Here is a 17,753-nt window from a genome sequence, read left to right as displayed (position 1 = left end):
ACTCACCTCAGCCTCCCAAGGCGCGGGATTACAGGCTGAGCCACCGAGCCCGGCTTGCTCCCATTTTGATGGAGATTTAATTCTGGGTTTTTTTTTTTGTTTTTTTTTTGGAGTTGGAGTCTCACTCCATCGCCCAGACTGGAGTGCAGTGACCGCTCCCGGCCACCCATAGCCTCGACCTGCTGGGCTCTGGCGATCTTTCCACCTCAGTCTTCCAGGTAGCTGGAACTACAGATGTGCGCTACCCCGCCCGGCTAATTTTTTGATTTATTGTAGAAATGAGGTCTCGCCAAATTGCCAGGTGGGTCTCACACCCGCGGGCTCAGGCAATCCACTCACCTCGGCCTCCCAAAGTGCAGGATTACAGGCTGAGCCACCGAGCCTGGCCTAATTCTGGTTTATGTGAGGAAAAAAAAGGCTGACCAGATGCAAATGACATGCTATGGCCTAAGAAACCCAGATGGCCAGGCCTCCAGGGTCCCCAGCTGCACTTAGGGGTACAGTAGAACCCTAGGAGGGCAGGGGTGGCGGTCTCCTCAGCCCAGTCCACACGGGGGAGTGTTGTCATCACTGTCATTGTCATCATCACTACAGCTAGCCGTCATCGACCACTTCCTTTGTGCAGAGACTGTTCTCAGCATTCCACGTGACCTACTGAATTCTCAGTAGAGGCCAGGACGATTACCATCTGTGAACTCGCTCAAGACCACCAAGCAGTGGTGAAGCTGGAGTCTGAACCAAGTTCTCCCACAGTCCACATGTTGCACTCCACCGCTAGCTGCCTGGTGCCCTGGGTCCCTGCTTCCAGACACCCTAACTAGAAGTTCTCCCTGCATTGTGTGCGAGGACCACCAGTTCCCTGTGACATTAGGAGGGCAGAGAAGCAATCAGTGAGGCCTGGAAGATGGGCGGGGACTAAGGGAGAAAGGATAGGCAGATTTGGGCTCAGCCGAAGGAAGAGCTCACAAAGGTCAGAGTCAGGCAGCGTGAGATGGGCAGGCTTGCGAGGTCGTGAGCTCTCTGACCCTGGAAGCAAGCAGGAGCAGGGGTCACCAAGGGATTCACACTCCACCTCCTAGAATAGATGCTGAGGCCCAGGAGGGGTGGGGGGTGGGGGGCACCCCGGGGCAGGCGCTGTGGCAGACCTGTTGAAATTCTCCTGCACCAAGTTGGTGTTCATGTAGCGAAGCTCCACCACCAGGAACTTCATCAGGGGCAGGATGGCCTGCGGAGGGGTGGGAGCACAGCCAGCTCTGACTCACTTTGGCCCCACCCCCATTCCCTTGCCCCACGGGCTTGGCGGGTGGGGGTGGAGAGACAGGGCCAGGAGCTTTCTTATGCTGACATAAGCCCTGTCAACCTCTCTGCCTTCTCCCCGTGGCTCAGTCTGCTCCAGTCACACTGGCCTCCTCTCCAGACCTCGACCCTGCCAGGCCTGGTGCTGCCTCAGGACCTTTGCCTGGAAGACTCTTACCCTAGAAACGCTCATGGCTCCTTGCTTCCTGTAGGTCTTGACTCAGCTATCATCCCTGAGTAAGGCCTTCCCTGGCCATTATCTAAAAATATAACCCTCTGACGCTTCCCACCCCTGTCTCTGTTTTAATTTTCTCTTTAGCACTTATCATTATCTAACACACTATATGTGCCTCCATGTGCGCACGCATACACATCTGGGTGTATATTTATAGTTAACAGCTCGAACTATTGCTACAGTTATGTATACTTTCTTTACCTCTACTACTGGAACGTAAACTCTAGGAAAGCAGGGGTTTTTATCATGTTGTTCACTGGCCTTGCCCCAGTGCTTAGATCAATGCCTGGGACAAAGTGGGTGCTTAAAAAATCAAAAGTATGTTATGACCTGTCCCAACTTATAGATAAGGAAACTGGTCAGCTGGCTTGTATAAACAGGACCAGGAGGCAGCTGAGCAAGACGGACACTGTTTGGTTGCAAAGCCCCCTCCCATCCCCACTGCAGCCCCCACAGTGACCCTTGGTGCTGGAAGAACCTGTGGAGTGACCCAACCCATTCTCTTGAGCATCCAAGGAGGAAGCAGAGGCCCAGGGAGAGAACACGCCTTGCCCAAATCTGGGGGGATCTTACCTCTGACACCCCAAGGCCTTCGGTCCCCTACCCACCCTGAGCCCCCTTCACGACCCCAGGCCCATAGATATGGCGGGGCAGCGAGCAGGGAAGTCACTCACATCCTCAGGCAGGACAGACTCTCTGATGCCCACAAGTTTCTGGATGTGGTTGGCGATGCCTACCTCCAGCTGGGGACACAAAAAGGTAGAAGGAAGGAGGCTGGGGCCTGAGTGGAAGATCAGGAGCGTTTGTCTGGGACCTGAGTTTAGGTGCAGAAAGAGGTGGGGGCTGGACATCAGCCCAGATTCTGCGGGGGCCAGGTTTCAGACTGCAGATGGATGGGATGGGCTGGGGTCACGGGTCACTGTGGACAAGCGGCAAGGTACCTGCTCAGCCAGGGTGCGGACGCCGGTGCGGATCTCGTGGCCCAGCCCTGCCAGTGCGCTCTGCAGCTGGGCGTGCAGCGTATTCTGCAGCTGCCCCTGCTCCAGCACGGCCCCTACCCGCTGCTCCAGGGCCTCCCACGCCAGCTGGGCAGGCAGCTTGGCGATCACCAGCCGCAGCTGCTCCATGTCGTTCACCACCACGCACAGCTGGGGACAGGCATGGGAACAGGGAGGCAGAGCTTCCTGAACTGGGTCAGGCCTGGCGCCCCCACCTGGCCAGACCCCCCAGCTCCAGCTCTGGCCTTACCATGTTGGCTGCCTGGCCCTGATCCTTCTGGCCTGCAGAGAGCTCACGGGCCCGGGCCTTTATAAGGCTACAGTACACCAGGGCCAGCCGACAGGTGTCCTGGGGTGGGTGGGACAGAGGGAGTGGATCAGTGGGCGGGGCAGCCAGGAAGGGCCGATGGGGGGGCATGGGAATCTCAGCCACTTGGGGGATTTAGGACACAGGCCCTGGGAGGCTGTTAGGGTGAGAGCTCGGGAGACACGGTGGATGGCAGTGAGGCTGTCCTAGGACGTGGGGAAGGGCACACGGAAGATGCTGCACCTCTACAAACTTGACAGTGATCATGAAGGCCTCCTCCGGGTCTGGCCAGTCCAGCTGCCGAGCGGTGTGACTGATCTGGGCAAAGCAGGTGGACAGATCCACCGCTGATGTGCTGTGCTTGGTCAGTTCACCCAGGGGCACCAGCTGGGGAATGGGGAGCGCTTAGAAAGGAGGGCTCAGGACACTGCCAAAGCCACCGCTTCCCCCATTCCTTCTTCAAGCATTCACAGAGCTGGGCAGGGCGGCTACACGAGGGACGAGCAAGCCTCCACCTCTGGAGGACACGTCAGCAAAGTGAAACCAGTTAACACCAGGAGGTAGCAGGAAGCAGTGAGTTTGCACACACCTGGCATCAAGAGCTTTCAGGGGGAAGGGGACATTCGGAGCGGGTTACCGCAATTACCCGCCCAATTACCCGCCCTTCAAGTCCCGGCAGAGACTAAGCTCCACCTCCAAGCCTGGGGCCCCGCCTGCAGCCCCGACCCCGCCCCAACCTCGTCCATCTGCACAGCGCGCTGCACCCGAGCCAGGGCCACATTGTACGTCTTCTGCAGCCAGGAGGGGATGGCAGGCTGGAACCAGCGATGGAAACCATTCAGAGCCAGGACTCCGTCCCTGGGGAGAGCCAGGGCTTAGTCTCAGGGAAGCCTTGGCCTTCCCTAACCCTCCACTCCCCTGTGCTCCTGCCGCCCGCCTGCAGCCGGCCTGCTGCCCACCTCTCCGAGGGGACTGGGCACAGCTGGCAGAGCTCCTTAAGGCTGACATACAGTGGGAACAGACTCTCGCCCATCTCTGGGGACACAGTGCTGCCGACCACTGTCGTGTGGTCCTGCACCCGCTTTGCCACCTGCGAAGGAAAGGCATGGTGGGCAGGGTGCAGGGCCCGGGGGGAAGGGTGGGGCCGGGAAGACTGTGGAGGGGCTCACCAGCCACTGCAGCTCCAGGAAAGCCATCGAGAAGAGGTCGATCTTGAGGACGCTGGAGGAAAGGCAGCAGGCTTCACTCGGTGGCACACACATGGATCCCTCTGGTCCCGGTTCCCCAATGTCCCCCCACCTCCTGACCCGGCTATCTGCTCACTTGTGGAAGATCTTGTTCCACGTGCGCTGGCACTGGTGCAGGTCACCAATGACGTCCTGTACCAAGCTTAGCAAGGCCTTGCCCGCCTCCAGCATGCCCTGGCAGGGACAGAGGTGGGCTGAGGAGGGCTGTCGGGACAGGCATCCCACCCCCACCCCCACCCCCCCCTCCAAACCCCTCACCTGCACCATGGGCTGATGGTGCTGCTGCTTCAAGTGGAACCATTCAGTGGTGCCAGTCTGTCAGCAAAGAGGCAGTGAGCAGGGCAAGATTGCTAGGCCCAGGCGCGTGCCCTCCCCATCCCCAGGGCAGGCACCATACCCGCAGGGCCTCGGTCACCAGCTGGGACAGTGGGGCGCTGTCTGGACACAGTTCTCCGAAGGCCTTCATCTTGCACATCTGTACCAGGACCCTGTGAGACGGAAGAACCGTGTCCAGAACGCCGGCTACTCCACACCCAGCACGTGCTCCTCCAGCAGGCTTCTCTCACTCCTGCAGACACCCCCCAGGTACTCCCTGACCCCACTGAGGAAGCGGAAGGGGAAGAGAAGCCACTGACCTGAGCAGAGACTGCAGCCGAGCTGGGGAGTCAGAGACAGAGAGAGGGAAGACTGAGCGGAACCTCTTGATGAGGGAGAGGCCATAGGCCAGCAGAGAGCTGAAAGAGGCAGCCAGCTCCTCCTGCTGCAAAGCCAAGAGATGCTTTAGGGACCTGGACAGCTGTTCCTGCTCCCTTTCCCCATTCCTGAGCCCTGCCTGCCCCCCCAACTCACCTGTTCTGCCTTGAGCCGGCCCTGGATCCACTGGTACTCGATGCTGGTGATGGGGTGCAGGAGGCAGCTGCTGGGGAACTCCAGACTCTGGTAGAGGCGACTGTAGGCCAGCCACTGCCTGCAGTGGACAGGGAGCCCTCAGCTGGGCCCAAGGGGCGCCACCTTCCCGCTGACAGCCCAGCCTCTGGTGGAGGAACAGCACCTCCCTGCTCCAAGGCCTCCGTGCAGCCCCATCCACCAGCATGGGCTGAGAACTAGTGGCTGAAGGTGACCCGCAGGATTTGTTGGATTTCCACAGATGCTTTGCAAATTACCTATCTCTTAAAGTGGGAGATTTAGCCAGGCTTGGTGGCTCAGCCTGTAATCCCATGCCTTGGGAGGCTGAGGTGAGTGGACTGCCTGAGCCCGCGGGTTCGAGACCCACCTGGGCAACTTGGCGAGACCTCATGTCTACAATAAAGCAAAAAATTAGCCGGCCGTGGTAGTGTGCGCCTGTAGTTCCAGCTACTTGGAAGGCTGAGGTGGAAGGATCGCCGGAGCCCAGCAGGTCGAGGCCGCGGTGGCCGGGAGCAGCCACTGCACTCCAGTCTGGGTGACAGAGTGAGACTCCAACTCAAAAATAAAAACAAAAATAAAAAAATAAAGTGGGAGATTTTAGAGTTTTAAACTTTAGGACCTCTTGCTTTTTTTGGAAAAATCAGATCTAGGGACTTGAGCCTTCACAAACATATGGCAAACACCAGCTGGAATGTCCCTTCGGATGGTTCAGGGAAGATGTCACACACACGCGGTCTCAGGAGGGCAGAGGACCAGGGAGAAGGGCAAGTCAGGGACAGCCTGAGGTCCCTACCATACTCCGTGGCCACCTGCATTGTGGGCTTGGGTCCTGTGGGCAAACCAGGCTCCTTACCACGTGGTGCTGGCTTGTCACCAGCCTCACCACCATCGCCCCCTGGTCTCCAGGACTACCCACCTGACAAGGACCTGGAAGCACACACGCTGCCCCTGGCCCAGAATCTCCCTTCCCCAGCCTCCATCTGCCCACCACTCAGACACCAAGTCCCAGCTCAGGCCTGAGGCAGCATTCTGCTCTGGTTCCTCCCCTGGTCAGCACCTGGCTGGGCCCTACTTCTGGTCTTCTCACATGTTCTGGAATGTCTGTGACTCCCGTGTGCCCTTCCTGCCATTCCCAGAATTCAACATAGTGCTGGGAATGGGAATGTCAGTGCACAAATTTGCTCAAAGGTTAAGGCATTGAGAACTGGAACCGGGGTCTGGGGCAGTGGTGGCAGACTCAAATGCCCAGAAGGACTCAGGAGATATAAGGGCCTGAATCAGTAGGCCCAGTGGTAACCGTGATGGACAGAGGCAGACACACTGCTTTGGCCAACCGCAGCCCAGCCAAATGACAGCCTTGAGGTTCCAGCGCTCGTGTTTCATCAGAAGCTGAAGACCTGGATCAGTTTGTGAAATCTCCAGGGTTTTCAGTTAGCAATTGATTCAAAACTTCAAACACACAGTTTGGGTCAAAGAGAACTCTCCCAAGGAGTTGACTTTGGGGCAGCCAGCTTGTAGAAGGCAGGCAGGGTGGGGAGGCTGGTGGCTGCCCAGACAGCCCTCCCAGGAGTTCTGTACAGGGCTGTGTACTCACGCCATGGCCTGGTGGAAGTCAGACAGGTCCTTCTGCGTGGCGTGGAGAAAGAGGATGGTGGCGGCCTGGGGACTCAGTGACCCATCCCAAGAGGTACTGCCCGCCTGAGTGGAACAGGTAGGAGAGTGTCAGGACCCAGCAGGCTGCCCTGGCCACACCCAGTCCTGCAAGGACAGTACCTGGTGCTGGGTGACTTCGTGGGACACGAGCTGCTGCAGAAGGTGGAGGTGCACGGTATAGCTGGGCTGGGAGCGGCTGGCCACAGTGGCTCTCTGCAATGAGGCCTCTCTGTGAGCAGACAGTACTCCACACCAGGCCACTGCGGGAGTGGGACACAGTCCCTGGCCAGACCCCAGACCTACCCGCTTGTGGATGAACTGGAACTGGAGGTGGCACTGGCCACGGTCTGGGTAAGTCTCAGTGCAGGGCTCCAGGAGGTACCACTGGTCCTCTCGGCAACGTAGGTCCTGGCAGGCAGAGATGCCCGGCCCAGGAGCATCAAGATCTCACACAGAGCCAGGGCAGGGGAGGCGAGGGGTGGCAGACCCCAGGCCTGGCTGGGTGTAGACGTGGAGCCCCTCCCCAGAATCCCTCACACCCCCCCTTCCCCCTCCCTCGGGCTCCTTTCCCCACTTCCTCACCTGCAGCCTCAGAACCACATTCCCCAGAAAGTCGTCCTGGCCTTTGTCCTTCCGGGCCTCCTTAAAGATTCTGTTTCAGGCAGGATCCCGTGAGGAAGTCGGGTCAAGTGTCTGAAGGCATCGGACTGGAAACTGCCCCCTGTGACCACCTGGTCCCAAAGGGGCCTCCAGCCCAGCATCCAGTGTGCGTGTTGAGGGGGAGGACAGAAGGAGCCCCCCAACACCCACCTTCGAAGCCCGTGCAGATCTGTGAGCTCCCCAAGCTTCTGTCGCACAGACTCCACGGTGTCTAGGTCCCTGGCGGGGCAGATGTTTGAGCGGGAGGCAGAGAGGGTGCCAATGACCCCTTCGGGGAGGAGCTCTGCCCCCTTCATCCTAGGATGCCTCCTCTCGCCCAACCTGAGGGCAGACTGGGCCACTCACCACATGTCCAGATGGAAGCTCGCACTGGTGACGTCCTCAAACTCCCTGGAGGGCGCGAGGGCATGGTTGAGGGCCTAGGAGGGTAGACCACCCCCACCTGACCAAGCTACAGGCAATCCCGGCCCAGAGCCTGTCTCCCAGAGCTGCCATCCCCCATGGAGTCTTAGCCAGTCCTGCCAAACTCCTCCCCTCCCACCTATATCCCATCTCCCTTTAAGGCAAGGCTTCAGGCACCCTCTAATTCACTCAGAGTGGCCCGACCCGCCCTTCCCCACCCATGCACGTGGCATTGGTGCCATTGGTCTGTCCCGTCTGACCTGCTGTCCACCTACTGTGCCTTGAAAGTGGGCTCTTCATCCAGTCTCTGCCTAGGGCCAGGCCCCTGAGCCAAGCCCCCTCCCCTGAGCCAAGAAGACCCGCGATTTCATTGATGAGGGGAGACACTGTCACCCAGAGGAGCCCCAGACAGGGTGGAAGATGGGAGGGGCCACGTACAGGATAAAGGTCTCATCCCAGACGGGGTTGAGTGTCTGGGTGATGACCTGGGTGCGATGCGTCTGCTCCTCGGGGATGGTGTGCCTCACCACGGCCTTCTGCCGCCGCCGCGACCCCGGGCTGCCTCCTGGCAGGCCCACCCCCTGCTCAATGCCCAGCAGGCAGTAGGGGTCGCTGAACCCTGGGGAGACATGGGAAGGACAAGGCAGCCATGGAATGGGCTGGGTCCCTTAGAGGGCCCCTCACTCCCACACCCCAGAGCTGAGCCTCCTCCTGGGGAGAAGGAAAAGGAAGGTAGAGGCAGGCTCCTCCAGGGCCCAGACCCCTGGGACGTCCTGGAGGTGGGCACTCCAGCCAAGAGAGTCCTGGGTCAGACTGTGAGCGGGGAGAAGACGGAGCCAGGAAGAAGCCCCTGGAGGACCTCACCCCACACTCACCACTGACATCCTTGCCCAGAATGCCCTTGGCCTGTTTCACTGTGGCCTTCAGACAAAATATTGGCTTCTGGAGGGAAGGGAGGGGGCTGCCTGAGTCCTAGAGAGGATGGGCCTCCCAGGCCCGCTCCCCGCCCGGGTGGCCCCAGCCGGGGGTTACCTGGAGCTCCCTGATCCGCTGCAGCATCAGCCGGTGCTCCTCTGGCTCCACGTGGAAGGCCTGGATAAGCAGACGGCAGGCAGGTAGGGGGGCGACTGAGGGCACAGGGCGGGGTGGCCAGGCCGAGAGGAGGGGGCTCCTGAGTCCCAGCCACAGGAAGTAGGTGGGGTGGGGTCTGCGCTCACCTCCTGCAGGTATCGAAGCAACTCAGAGGCCTCAGTCACGTGGTTGGGCTCGGGCTGACCGAGGCGGTGCAGGACAGTGTAGAGCGCTTCCTCATAGAGCAGGGCCCGCTGAGACACAGCAGGGTCACCTCAGGGACCCTGGCAGCCACCAGCCACCCCGGCACCGATACCTCATGCCCAGAGGAGGACAAGGCGCCATGTGCAGCAGAGGGGGCTGGGACCCAGAAGCTCCCTCCACCCAGGTTGCCACCATCAGCCCTGGCCCGTCGCTGAGGGTGGGGGGGCATTCAGGACGATGCATGGCTGCGTCCCCACCTCTCCGCACCCCGTAACTCTCCGAACCTTACCTCCTCGGGGGAGAAGTGGTGGGATGGAGTCTCAATCTATGGGGCAAAGTGGAAAAACAAGATGTCATGGGAGGACAGGCCCAGGCCGAGGGCAGCGGGGGCCCGGCCCGCAGCCTCCAGCCCCACGCATGCCCCGCACCTGTTCCCACAGCAGGCTTCCTGGGGGTCCGGCCCCCAGGCTGCCTTCCTCGTCCCCTGGCCTGCCGTGGCTGAGGTCCATGGACGCCCCGCTGGCCCAGCAGCGCGAGCCCTCCGCCCCGCGCCACCACCTCCCTCCCTTCCCCAGAGGAAACGGCGCTGCTTATCGGGCGGCCGCTCCTCACCCAGCGGCGGAAGTGAGGCCCGGCCGCGGAGGTAGGGGGGCGCCAGGCAGGCCTGGGGGCTGCTTAGCTGGTCCCCGAGCAACCCGCCCCACAGCAGGGACACCCCCTGCCTCATGGAGCCGGCGGCGCCTCTGAAACCAGAGGAGCAGGAGATGCGGACCAGGCCCACCAGAGGGAGGGGTTCAGAGTGGCTCAGACCCCCAGGCCTGAGGCCCACGGTGGCTCAGAGTACACCTGGAGACCCCACTGGGCTGGCCCAGGAGACTCTGCCCGGGAGGGGAGGGTCCCTCATCCTCAGTCCCAGACACGCACCCTGAGGCCGGGCCTGCAGAGCCTCACCTCCACCCCCGTTGCTCTCCTCCCCGCTAAGGTCACTCCTACCTCCTGGGCTGCTTGGGGCAGGGGATCCTGCAGATCTCTGACCCTGCGGCGCCTTATCTTGATGGCCTGGCGCAAGAGGGGAGGGCGCCGCTGGGGGTGGGAGAGGAGTGTCGCCATGGTGGCCTTGTCTGCCCTCCCCCTCAGCCGTCCGCTGGCACTGGGTGAAGATAGAGAAGCCACAGAATTATGCAAAGAGCCCAGGGCTGCCACCCTCTGCCAGGGAAGGGTGGAGGGAGGGCCGTGGGGGGGATGGAGGCGTCAGGGCTTCACTGCCTGGGAGGGGCCGTCTCTGGGTCCCTAGCACCTTCCCCAGTCAGGATCCTTGCCAGACCTTCCCCAGGCTGGAGCAGAAGGTGGACCTGGTGGGCGGGACCGGTCCTACTCCACCCTCCCACAGAGGCCCGGGAGGGCCCAGGGCTCCCAGCAGGGTGTGGCAGGGCCAGGTTGGGCAGTGTGCTGCTCCATCCATGTGTTGTGTCCAGGCTGGGCTGTGCACTGAAGGAAGCTGACCTGGGCCCAAGGGGTTCTCTCCCAACTTCCCTGAAGGGGCCTCAGACCCTGGGCAGGGTGGGGTGGGGCAGGGCTCAGAGTGGGGGTGACTGAGAGGCGTCTCCCCAGCCAGCTGCTCAGCCTGCCAGGCCCCACAGGTGACATTCCATGGAGGTGACGGGGCTGAGCTGTGGCAGGCAGAGGTGGCCCTGCCCCCACCACGATGGTCAGGAGGGTGCTCCCTTCAAATGCCCTTGTAGGGGGTTAGCCAAACCCAAGAGGTCCTGGGCGGGGCTGGCCAGAAGGGAAAGGCAGGAGAGGCCATGCTGCCTACTCTCCCAAGAGGACGGACTTGGTCTTCAAAGGACAGGAAAATACATTTCAGCTGGGACTTCCCAGAGCTCTGTGACCTGCTGACCCTGTGCCCAGTACCTGGGCTGGGTGGGGGATGAGGACATGCAGACCTGGCCATGGCTTCTGGCTGTTTCCCACTCTCCCCTTCCCTCCATGTTGGGTGGCCTCTGGCCACCGAACAGAGCTGTCCCAGTTGGGCTTCCAAGAGGTGACCCTCTCATGGGTCCTAACGTGCTCCACATGGCCTCTTTCCTCAGGCAACTGTGACTGGGGCCAGGACTGCCATTCCACAGGGGCCAACAGAAGCCTAGGCAGCAGACATGACGGCCTGGGACAACCTGTGTCCCACACCCTCCCGCCCAGGCCAGGTGCTGGCAGCATCACCCTTTGTCCCAGCCAGGGATGTGTAGGAGGGTGCGGGGGGTTGGAGACACAGCTGCCATCCTAGGAACCACATGGGCTATGAGGACAAGGGTCTCTCTTGTGCGAGAACCATCCTCAGAGCCTCTCAGGGCTAGACAGCTCTTCTGGAAGAGCTTACCTCAATCACCACACGGAGCCAGAAAGGGTCCAGTTACTTCATTTTTACTATTTCACATTTTCAGCAAACAAATCAAGGTGCAAACAACGTTTATTTCACATTAATATATTAACTGGATTTTTTTTGTCAAATAAATAGGGAATTCTCTTTAAATAACCACCTCCCCACGTCACAGCCGGTCCAGGAGCAAACAAGAGCAAAGTTTAGCGCATCCAGGGGGCACGAAGCTCAAAGGGGGAGGCAGGATGAAGGGCTGGCGCAGGTCACGTCAGCACGCAGGGTCACGGGCCCCGCCCCCAGTCCACCCAGCAGCCCCGACGGCATCGATGGGACGGACATGCATCCGCCAGTTCCAGTCGAGAAGCCCCTTCTAGAAGCAAGACAGAGGAGAGGGAAAGCAAACTCCAGAAACACTTGCAGAGAAGCGAGGGGGCTTCCTCCCCCGACACAGCGGCCTTGCCCCGATGCCACCCAACCCCTGGAAGCTCACGTTAAAGCTCCCACAGTCACTCCAAGTGGCAACAGCACGACCCAGGGCAGGGAGGGCGAGCTCGGCTGGGGATGGAACCTGGCTGAGTGGAATGTGGGCTGACAGCCTGCAGGACAGTGGCCTCCTGCCGCTAGGAACTGACCAGAAGAGGGAATGTGAACAGGCCTGGCAGGGGCCCACAGGGAAGACACCTGGCTGGTCTGCTGGGTTCATGAGGCCGAGCGTAGAGTGGCTACCAGACTGAGGGAGCTGGACCGCAGTGGAGGAGGTGGCCAGAGAGTCCCTTGTGGGGAGAAGCTACAAGAGAGAAACAGGAACAAGGGGACACCCGTGTTCCTGAGGAGAGCCCCAGAGATGGGGAGGGACGTGCGCTGAGCAGCGCTGTGGGCTCCGAGCTGGTGTGGGAAGTTGGGCAGCGCCTCTCCAGAGGCCGGGGGCCCCTCCATCCTGCAAGGCTAGTTCCTGGTAACTGTTTATGGTCAGACCTGGAGGAAGAACAAGGCCTTCCCTCACCTCCCCCAGCCGCAGCCACAGCCCAAGGGGAGGGGTAGGAAGGAGCGTGAGGGCAGGAGGGAGGGAGGAGGAGGGGGTCTACTGGGTCTTCTTATCTTCCGGGGGATAGTAGGGAGGTGGCGGAGGCTGGTTCTAAAGAAGGAAGAGAGGAAAAATCGTATTAGGAAGCTCAAAGCAAGGCAAAGTCTCCCCGGCACCACCTCCCCCCACTCACCGTGGGCATGTAGACATTGTGTGGGTTGCCCGGGTTGTAATAGGCGCTGGCAGCTGCTTCCGCGGCCTTGGCTTCGGCTGGGAGAGCAAACACATCCCATGTCGGTGACAAGCTCCCCTCCTCCGGCAGCTTCCCCAGGAACCAAGACCGGCCCAGCGATGCCTGGCCCCCAAGACCCAGGGCAGCTGGTGCTGGGAGCCCAGTTCCATCAATGGAAACAGAAGTTGCAACTGCCTAGGCACTTGCCACGTGCTGGCACCCACAAGCGTGTCTTACCCCATCTGATCCCTGACCCAATCCCACCAGGCGCCACTTTGAGCATCTGTGTGTAGACGAGAACGCAGGCACAAAATGACCCTGCTGGCCGCGCGGTACACGGCTAGCTACGGGATGGAGCTGGGGGCTGGAATCTAACTCGACACAGGCGACAGCTTTGCTGGTTCCCTGGAAAGTCCCTAGGCCAGGAGTCAGCCATCATTTAGGGCTCCCAGTTAGTCCCTGGCCATTCTCTGAGGCTCTCTGTGCAACCCTGGGGGGAGGGCCTCACCTGCGGGAGTGGAGGGGACATCCGGACCACTGACTGGAGGCTCCATGGGCCCAGGATAGGGCGGTGGCGGGGGCTGCACGTAGCCCATGGCCCCGTCCATCATGGGAGGTCCTGGATAGAACTCTGCTCGGCAAGAGAGCGACAGGAACTGGGTGAGCGCCTGGCTGGAGCTCCCTCTGAAGGCTGCCTCCCCATGAGCGCACAGCCCAGCTCCTCGAAGCACCCCCCAGGCCTCTCCAGCTCTCCATTGGTCCTGAAGCAGCTCAAGGAACAAGCCTCCCCTCTAGAGGCCCCTGGCCTGGGAGGGGGCATCGGTGGATAGGGTGAGGACGGCAGCAGAGGACACACTCACCGGGTGGGGGCGGTGGATAGGGGTAGCCAGGAGGGCAGGGGTACATTCCATTGGCGACTGGTGGGGGAAAGACATAGGCCCCGCTGGGCATGTAAGAGTAGCCATAGGCTCCATTGGGGGCTTCACCTCTGGAGGCTACAAGTACAAGGGAAGAGAGAAGTGAGTGCTGCCTGCCTGGGGCTAGGAGAGGGCGGCCCCTCTGCCTGCAGAGGGGAGCCACTGGGCCTTAGGGGTGCCCAGCAGACATACCCCACCCTACCCTGTTCCACTTCCCACCCACATTTGGGTCGGCCTCGGCTCAGGGATGTGGTAAGAGGAGAGAACGGGGAGAGAGGTCAGAGCCTAGGCAAGGGAGGGCCAGGATAAGGGTACAGGAGAGGGTGGAGGAAAGAGAAGTTCAGCGATGGGGTAGAGAATATGCAGGGGTTGGGGGCAGGTGTGATGGCTCACACCTGTAATCCCAGCACTTTGGGAGGCCAGGGCAGGAGAATGGCTTAAGGCCAGGGGTTTGATACCAGCCTGGATGACATCGTGAGACCCCCCCATTTCCACCAAAAAAAAGAGAAAAGATTAAAAAAAGCCAGGAGGCCGGGTGCGGTGGCTCAAGCTTGTAATCCCTTGGGAGGCCAAGGCAAGAAGATTGCCTGAGCCTAGGGGTTTGAGACCAGCCTGGGCATCTTGGTGAGACCTCATCTCTACAATAAATAAAAAAAAAATTAGCCGGGTGTGGTAGCGCACCCTGTAGTTCCGGCTACTTGGAAGGCTGAGGCGGAAGGATCGCTGGAGCCCAGCAGGTTGACGCTGGGGTGGCTGTGAGCATGACACTGCACTCCAGGCTGGGCGACAGAGTGAGACTCCAACTCAAAACAAACAAACAAAAAACCCGGGAGGCTGAGACAGGAGGATCGCTTGAGCCCAGCAGTTTGAGTGAGGCTGCAGTGAGCTATGACTCCAGCCTGAGTCACAGAGTGTTGCCTTGTCTCTTAAAAAAAAATAGAGAGCTGGGCTCGGTAGCTCAGCCTGTAATCCCGTGCTTTGGGAGGCCGAGATGAGTGAATTGCCTGAACCCGTGGGTTTGAGACCCGCCTGGGCAACTTGGCGAGACATCTCTACAATAAATCAAAAATTAGCCGGGCATGGTAGCGCGCCTGTAGTTCCAGCTGCTTGGAAGGTTGAGGCGGAAGGATCGCCGGAGCCCAGCAGGTGGAGGCTGCGGTGGCCGGGAGGCGACGAGTCAACTCAAAAAAAAAAAGAAAAAAGAGCCAGAGAGGATGTCGGCTGAACACACTGTTTGGTAATTTAAAGTGGTTGCTAAATGGTATCTTAATGGTTGGGTTTTTTGTTTTTTTTCTATGAGGCCATAATAAAACGTCCTTGAGTCCAAACAACTTAGACAAATGTCATAAACCTGCTCCAGGCAGGGGAAACCCAGGCTTTGAGGTGCAGGACAGAGTTGATGCTGATTACAGGCTTTCTTCCTAACTCTCAAGCCCAACCAGCCTGGTGCCCGGACACTTATTTCTTGAGTACTTAAAAAACAAAACAAAAAGGAAGCAAAATTAAACCAAAACCCCACATGTTCAACGTGCCCTTGGCCCCTAATCTTCAGAGTCTGGATACCTTGAGATGCCACCTGGAGCATCCGTTGTCCAAACTCAATGGCGCCCCCTGCTGTGAAGGTCAACTTGTAGGAAGCAGCGCCTTCCCAGCCACCTGAGGAGGAAGGGCAGTGAATAAGCAGCACCGTGGAAGAAAAAAGGTGATGCAAACAGATGGCTACTTGTCCTCTCCAGGCCCCCATCCAACACCCTAGAGGCCTGCAGAGAAAGGGGCTGCAACGTGATCCGGAATTCTCCGTGCCACGGTTGCTCGGGCCTGTCACCTGCTGCTGCAGCCTGGCCTGACTCCTGTTGTGTCCACTTCTCCCTTTGGAACAGGAGGCTTTTTCTTCCTGGAACGAGCCCATCCTCCCACTCCCAGCCCAATAGGCACATGGGCACTAAGGTCACCTCGGTTTGGTTCTTTTTTTTTTTTTTGAGTTGGAGTCTCACTCTGTCACCCAGGCTGGAGTACAATGGCACGCTCATGTCACCACAACCTTTACCTGCTGGGCTCAGGTGATCCTTCTGTCTCAGTCTCCCAAGTAGCTGGAACTACAGGCATGCGCCACCATGCCAGGCTGATTTTTTGATTAAGTGTAGAGATGAGGTCTCACTAAGTTGCCCAGGCTGGTCTGGTCTTGAACCTGTGGGCTCAGGCAATCCTCTCACTTCAGCCTCCCAAAGTGCTGGGATTATAGGCTTGAGTCACTGTGCCCAGCCTCGGTCTGGTTTTAAAACTAACATTAGCTGGGCATGATGGCTCAAGCCTGTAATCCCAGCACTTTGGGAGGCCGAGACAAAAGGACTGCCTGAGTCCAGGGGTTCGAGACCAACCTGGGCAACTTGGTGAGACCTCGTCTCTACAATAAATCAAAAAATCAGCCAGGCATGGTAGCATGTGTCTGTAGTTCCAACTACTTGGAAGGCTGAGGAGGAAGGATCGCCTGAGCCCAGCAGGTCGAGGCTGTGGTGGTCAGGAGTGTGCCACTGCGCTCCAGGCTGGGGGGCAGAGTGAGACTCCAACTCAAAAAAAAAAAAAAAACCCTAACATCAAGGGGGTGTCTCTCCACCCCCAACAAAGCACTCAGCAACTTCACAGGAGCAAGTACACTCAGCAATAACTGATGTTCGAGCTTAGAGCAGACTTCTCATCCTGAGTGAGGCCAAAGATGAACCCTGGCCCCTCTAGCCTGGCTTCTGCCCAAAGCGAGACCAAGGGGTCCTTACCAGCAAGGCTTAGGCCTGGCCAGGTGTGAAGGGGAAGCAAGTCGGTACAGAGGCAGAGGCCTTTGGTGTCTACTAAGGAGATGGCCCAGAGCAGGGCCTCTCCAGCTTCCTAGGGGCACAGCTGCCTCTCATGAAAGGCCCTTCTCAAGAATCTAACACAGCTCCTTCCCGAATCTAAAATGTGTACACACTCCAGGTCACAACAGGCATCTTCACTTAATCTGCAATCTTCTGCGGACTTCCCTCTCGGAAAAAGTGATTCGAGCTGCCATCTTAACACTGCATTCTTTCCTGGTTCTTGACAACCAAAACCCACCTCTGCTGCTCAGCTGGCAGGCCAGGCATTCATCTTGATGTTAATCCAGAGTCGGGAAGAGGACAAGGCTAGGGAGGGCTAGAAGGGTCTAAAGAGGACATCCCCAAGGTGGCAGTCGGAAGCACCGAGATCACCTCCCTGGAGGCCCCCATCCACGTCCCCGAGCTCCCTTGTCACACACCTCCTGCTTCAGCCTTCACTGTTCCCTTGATGTAGTTTGCACCGAACACAGGCTGCTTAATCTCACAGTCCTTCATCAGATAAAATGGCATCATGAAGGACTGCATGGCATCCTTCCCCTTGGACAGAAAGATGACCTGCAGGGAGAGAAGACGAGGGCCATCAGCACCTGAACCACAGCCCACTCCACCATTGCTTCCTGCCTGCTTTCTGGTGCCATGAGTTTGCTCCCAGTGCCAGGACCAGCGGCCCACACCAGGGTCCAGGACACAGCCCCAGGGCTCTCTCCCCATACTCTCTCCGAGAGAGGTCTGTAAGGTAGAAGGCCTTGCGTGCAGCCTGGAGAGGGTAGCCTCATATACAGAAGAAAAACGTGCGGGTCACAGACAGGATATGTGAGTGGGACAGAATGCTCTGTCATTCTGTCACCGAAGTGGCGATGAGGAGGTGGTGGGTGGGGCACCCACGTGAAGGAGTCTGTAGAGCTAGGGGAGGGCAGGCAGAGGTAAGGCAGGGAAGGGTTCCTGGAAGTGGGAGTCTCTAGCCTGAGCTTTGCAGAACTGAGAACGATGGAGCAGCCGGGCGAGAGTTCCCAGAAGGGGGCTGTCACAACTTTCCTACAGACATCACTCTGCCAAAACAGCAACAAGAGCTCTTCCATCCTGTGCTCAGAGAACTCATGACTTCAAACTGTGACTGAAGATGTCAACTTGAGCCTCTAAAGACGCAGTTTTGAGCCTCCACTACCTCTGTTAAATTGTGGAGATTAAAACTTTAAAATGAGCCGGGCTCGGTGGCTCAGCCTGTAATCCCGCGCTTTGGGAGGCCGAGGTGAATGGGTTGCCTGAGCCCGCGGGTTCGAGACCCGCCTGGGCAACTTGGGGAGACCTCATCTCTACAATAAATCAAAAATTAGCCGGGTGTGGTAGCACGCGCCTGTATTTCCAGCTACTTGGA

The 17,753-nt window shown here is 59.1% G+C and overlaps 2 protein-coding genes across 9 annotated transcripts in view; both read right to left on the bottom strand.

Moving 5' to 3' along the window:
- UNC13D (unc-13 homolog D) overlaps window positions 1–10,506 on the bottom strand; it is a 14,413-nt gene extending 3,907 nt beyond the window's left edge. Inside the window, exons 1-26 of the mRNA XM_008049080.2 lie at window positions 10,483–10,506; window positions 9,973–10,129; window positions 9,269–9,304; window positions 8,922–9,029; window positions 8,737–8,796; window positions 8,580–8,646; window positions 8,143–8,323; window positions 7,648–7,692; window positions 7,453–7,521; window positions 7,225–7,294; window positions 6,946–7,050; window positions 6,763–6,855; window positions 6,584–6,687; window positions 4,933–5,050; window positions 4,719–4,843; window positions 4,481–4,571; window positions 4,342–4,398; window positions 4,160–4,257; window positions 4,006–4,057; window positions 3,796–3,926; window positions 3,574–3,694; window positions 3,080–3,223; window positions 2,780–2,878; window positions 2,473–2,679; window positions 2,206–2,274; window positions 1,146–1,225 (exon numbers count right to left, since the gene is read on the bottom strand). Of these exons, the coding sequence (XP_008047271.1) occupies window positions 1,146–1,225; window positions 2,206–2,274; window positions 2,473–2,679; window positions 2,780–2,878; window positions 3,080–3,223; window positions 3,574–3,694; window positions 3,796–3,926; window positions 4,006–4,057; window positions 4,160–4,257; window positions 4,342–4,398; window positions 4,481–4,571; window positions 4,719–4,843; window positions 4,933–5,050; window positions 6,584–6,687; window positions 6,763–6,855; window positions 6,946–7,050; window positions 7,225–7,294; window positions 7,453–7,521; window positions 7,648–7,692; window positions 8,143–8,323; window positions 8,580–8,646; window positions 8,737–8,796; window positions 8,922–9,029; window positions 9,269–9,304; window positions 9,973–10,089 (2,447 nt within the window). The 5' untranslated portion in view covers window positions 10,090–10,129; window positions 10,483–10,506. The remainder of the gene's footprint in view (window positions 1–1,145; window positions 1,226–2,205; window positions 2,275–2,472; window positions 2,680–2,779; window positions 2,879–3,079; window positions 3,224–3,573; window positions 3,695–3,795; window positions 3,927–4,005; window positions 4,058–4,159; window positions 4,258–4,341; window positions 4,399–4,480; window positions 4,572–4,718; window positions 4,844–4,932; window positions 5,051–6,583; window positions 6,688–6,762; window positions 6,856–6,945; window positions 7,051–7,224; window positions 7,295–7,452; window positions 7,522–7,647; window positions 7,693–8,142; window positions 8,324–8,579; window positions 8,647–8,736; window positions 8,797–8,921; window positions 9,030–9,268; window positions 9,305–9,972; window positions 10,130–10,482) is intronic.
- The window catches only part of WBP2 (WW domain binding protein 2), a 36,781-nt gene that overhangs the window by 14,427 nt on the left and 4,601 nt on the right, over window positions 1–17,753 (bottom strand). The window contains exons 3-8 of one of the 8 annotated variants that reach the window (XR_002481420.1): window positions 16,798–16,933; window positions 15,093–15,185; window positions 13,473–13,607; window positions 13,121–13,243; window positions 12,574–12,650; window positions 12,278–12,491 (exon numbers count right to left, since the gene is read on the bottom strand). Coding sequence is in view for 7 of the 8 variants with exons in the window: in XM_021708051.1 (XP_021563726.1) it covers window positions 12,356–12,491; window positions 12,574–12,650; window positions 13,116–13,243; window positions 13,473–13,607; window positions 15,093–15,185; window positions 16,798–16,933 (705 nt within the window). In the remaining variant the exon portion in view is untranslated. Of the gene's footprint in view, window positions 1–11,384; window positions 12,492–12,573; window positions 12,651–13,115; window positions 13,244–13,468; window positions 13,608–15,092; window positions 15,186–16,797; window positions 16,934–17,753 lie in introns of those variants that run through there. The other 7 variants (XM_021708052.1, XM_021708051.1, XM_008049078.2 and 4 more) reach the window with 7 other exon arrangements.

The sequence above is a fragment of the Carlito syrichta genome, unplaced genomic scaffold (assembly GCF_000164805.1).
Source record: "Carlito syrichta isolate Samal-C Ts95f unplaced genomic scaffold, Tarsius_syrichta-2.0.1 Scaffold130493, whole genome shotgun sequence".
NCBI classification, from domain to species: Eukaryota; Metazoa; Chordata; class Mammalia; order Primates; family Tarsiidae; genus Carlito; species Carlito syrichta.
This window is presented reverse-complemented; position numbering and strand designations above follow the sequence as displayed.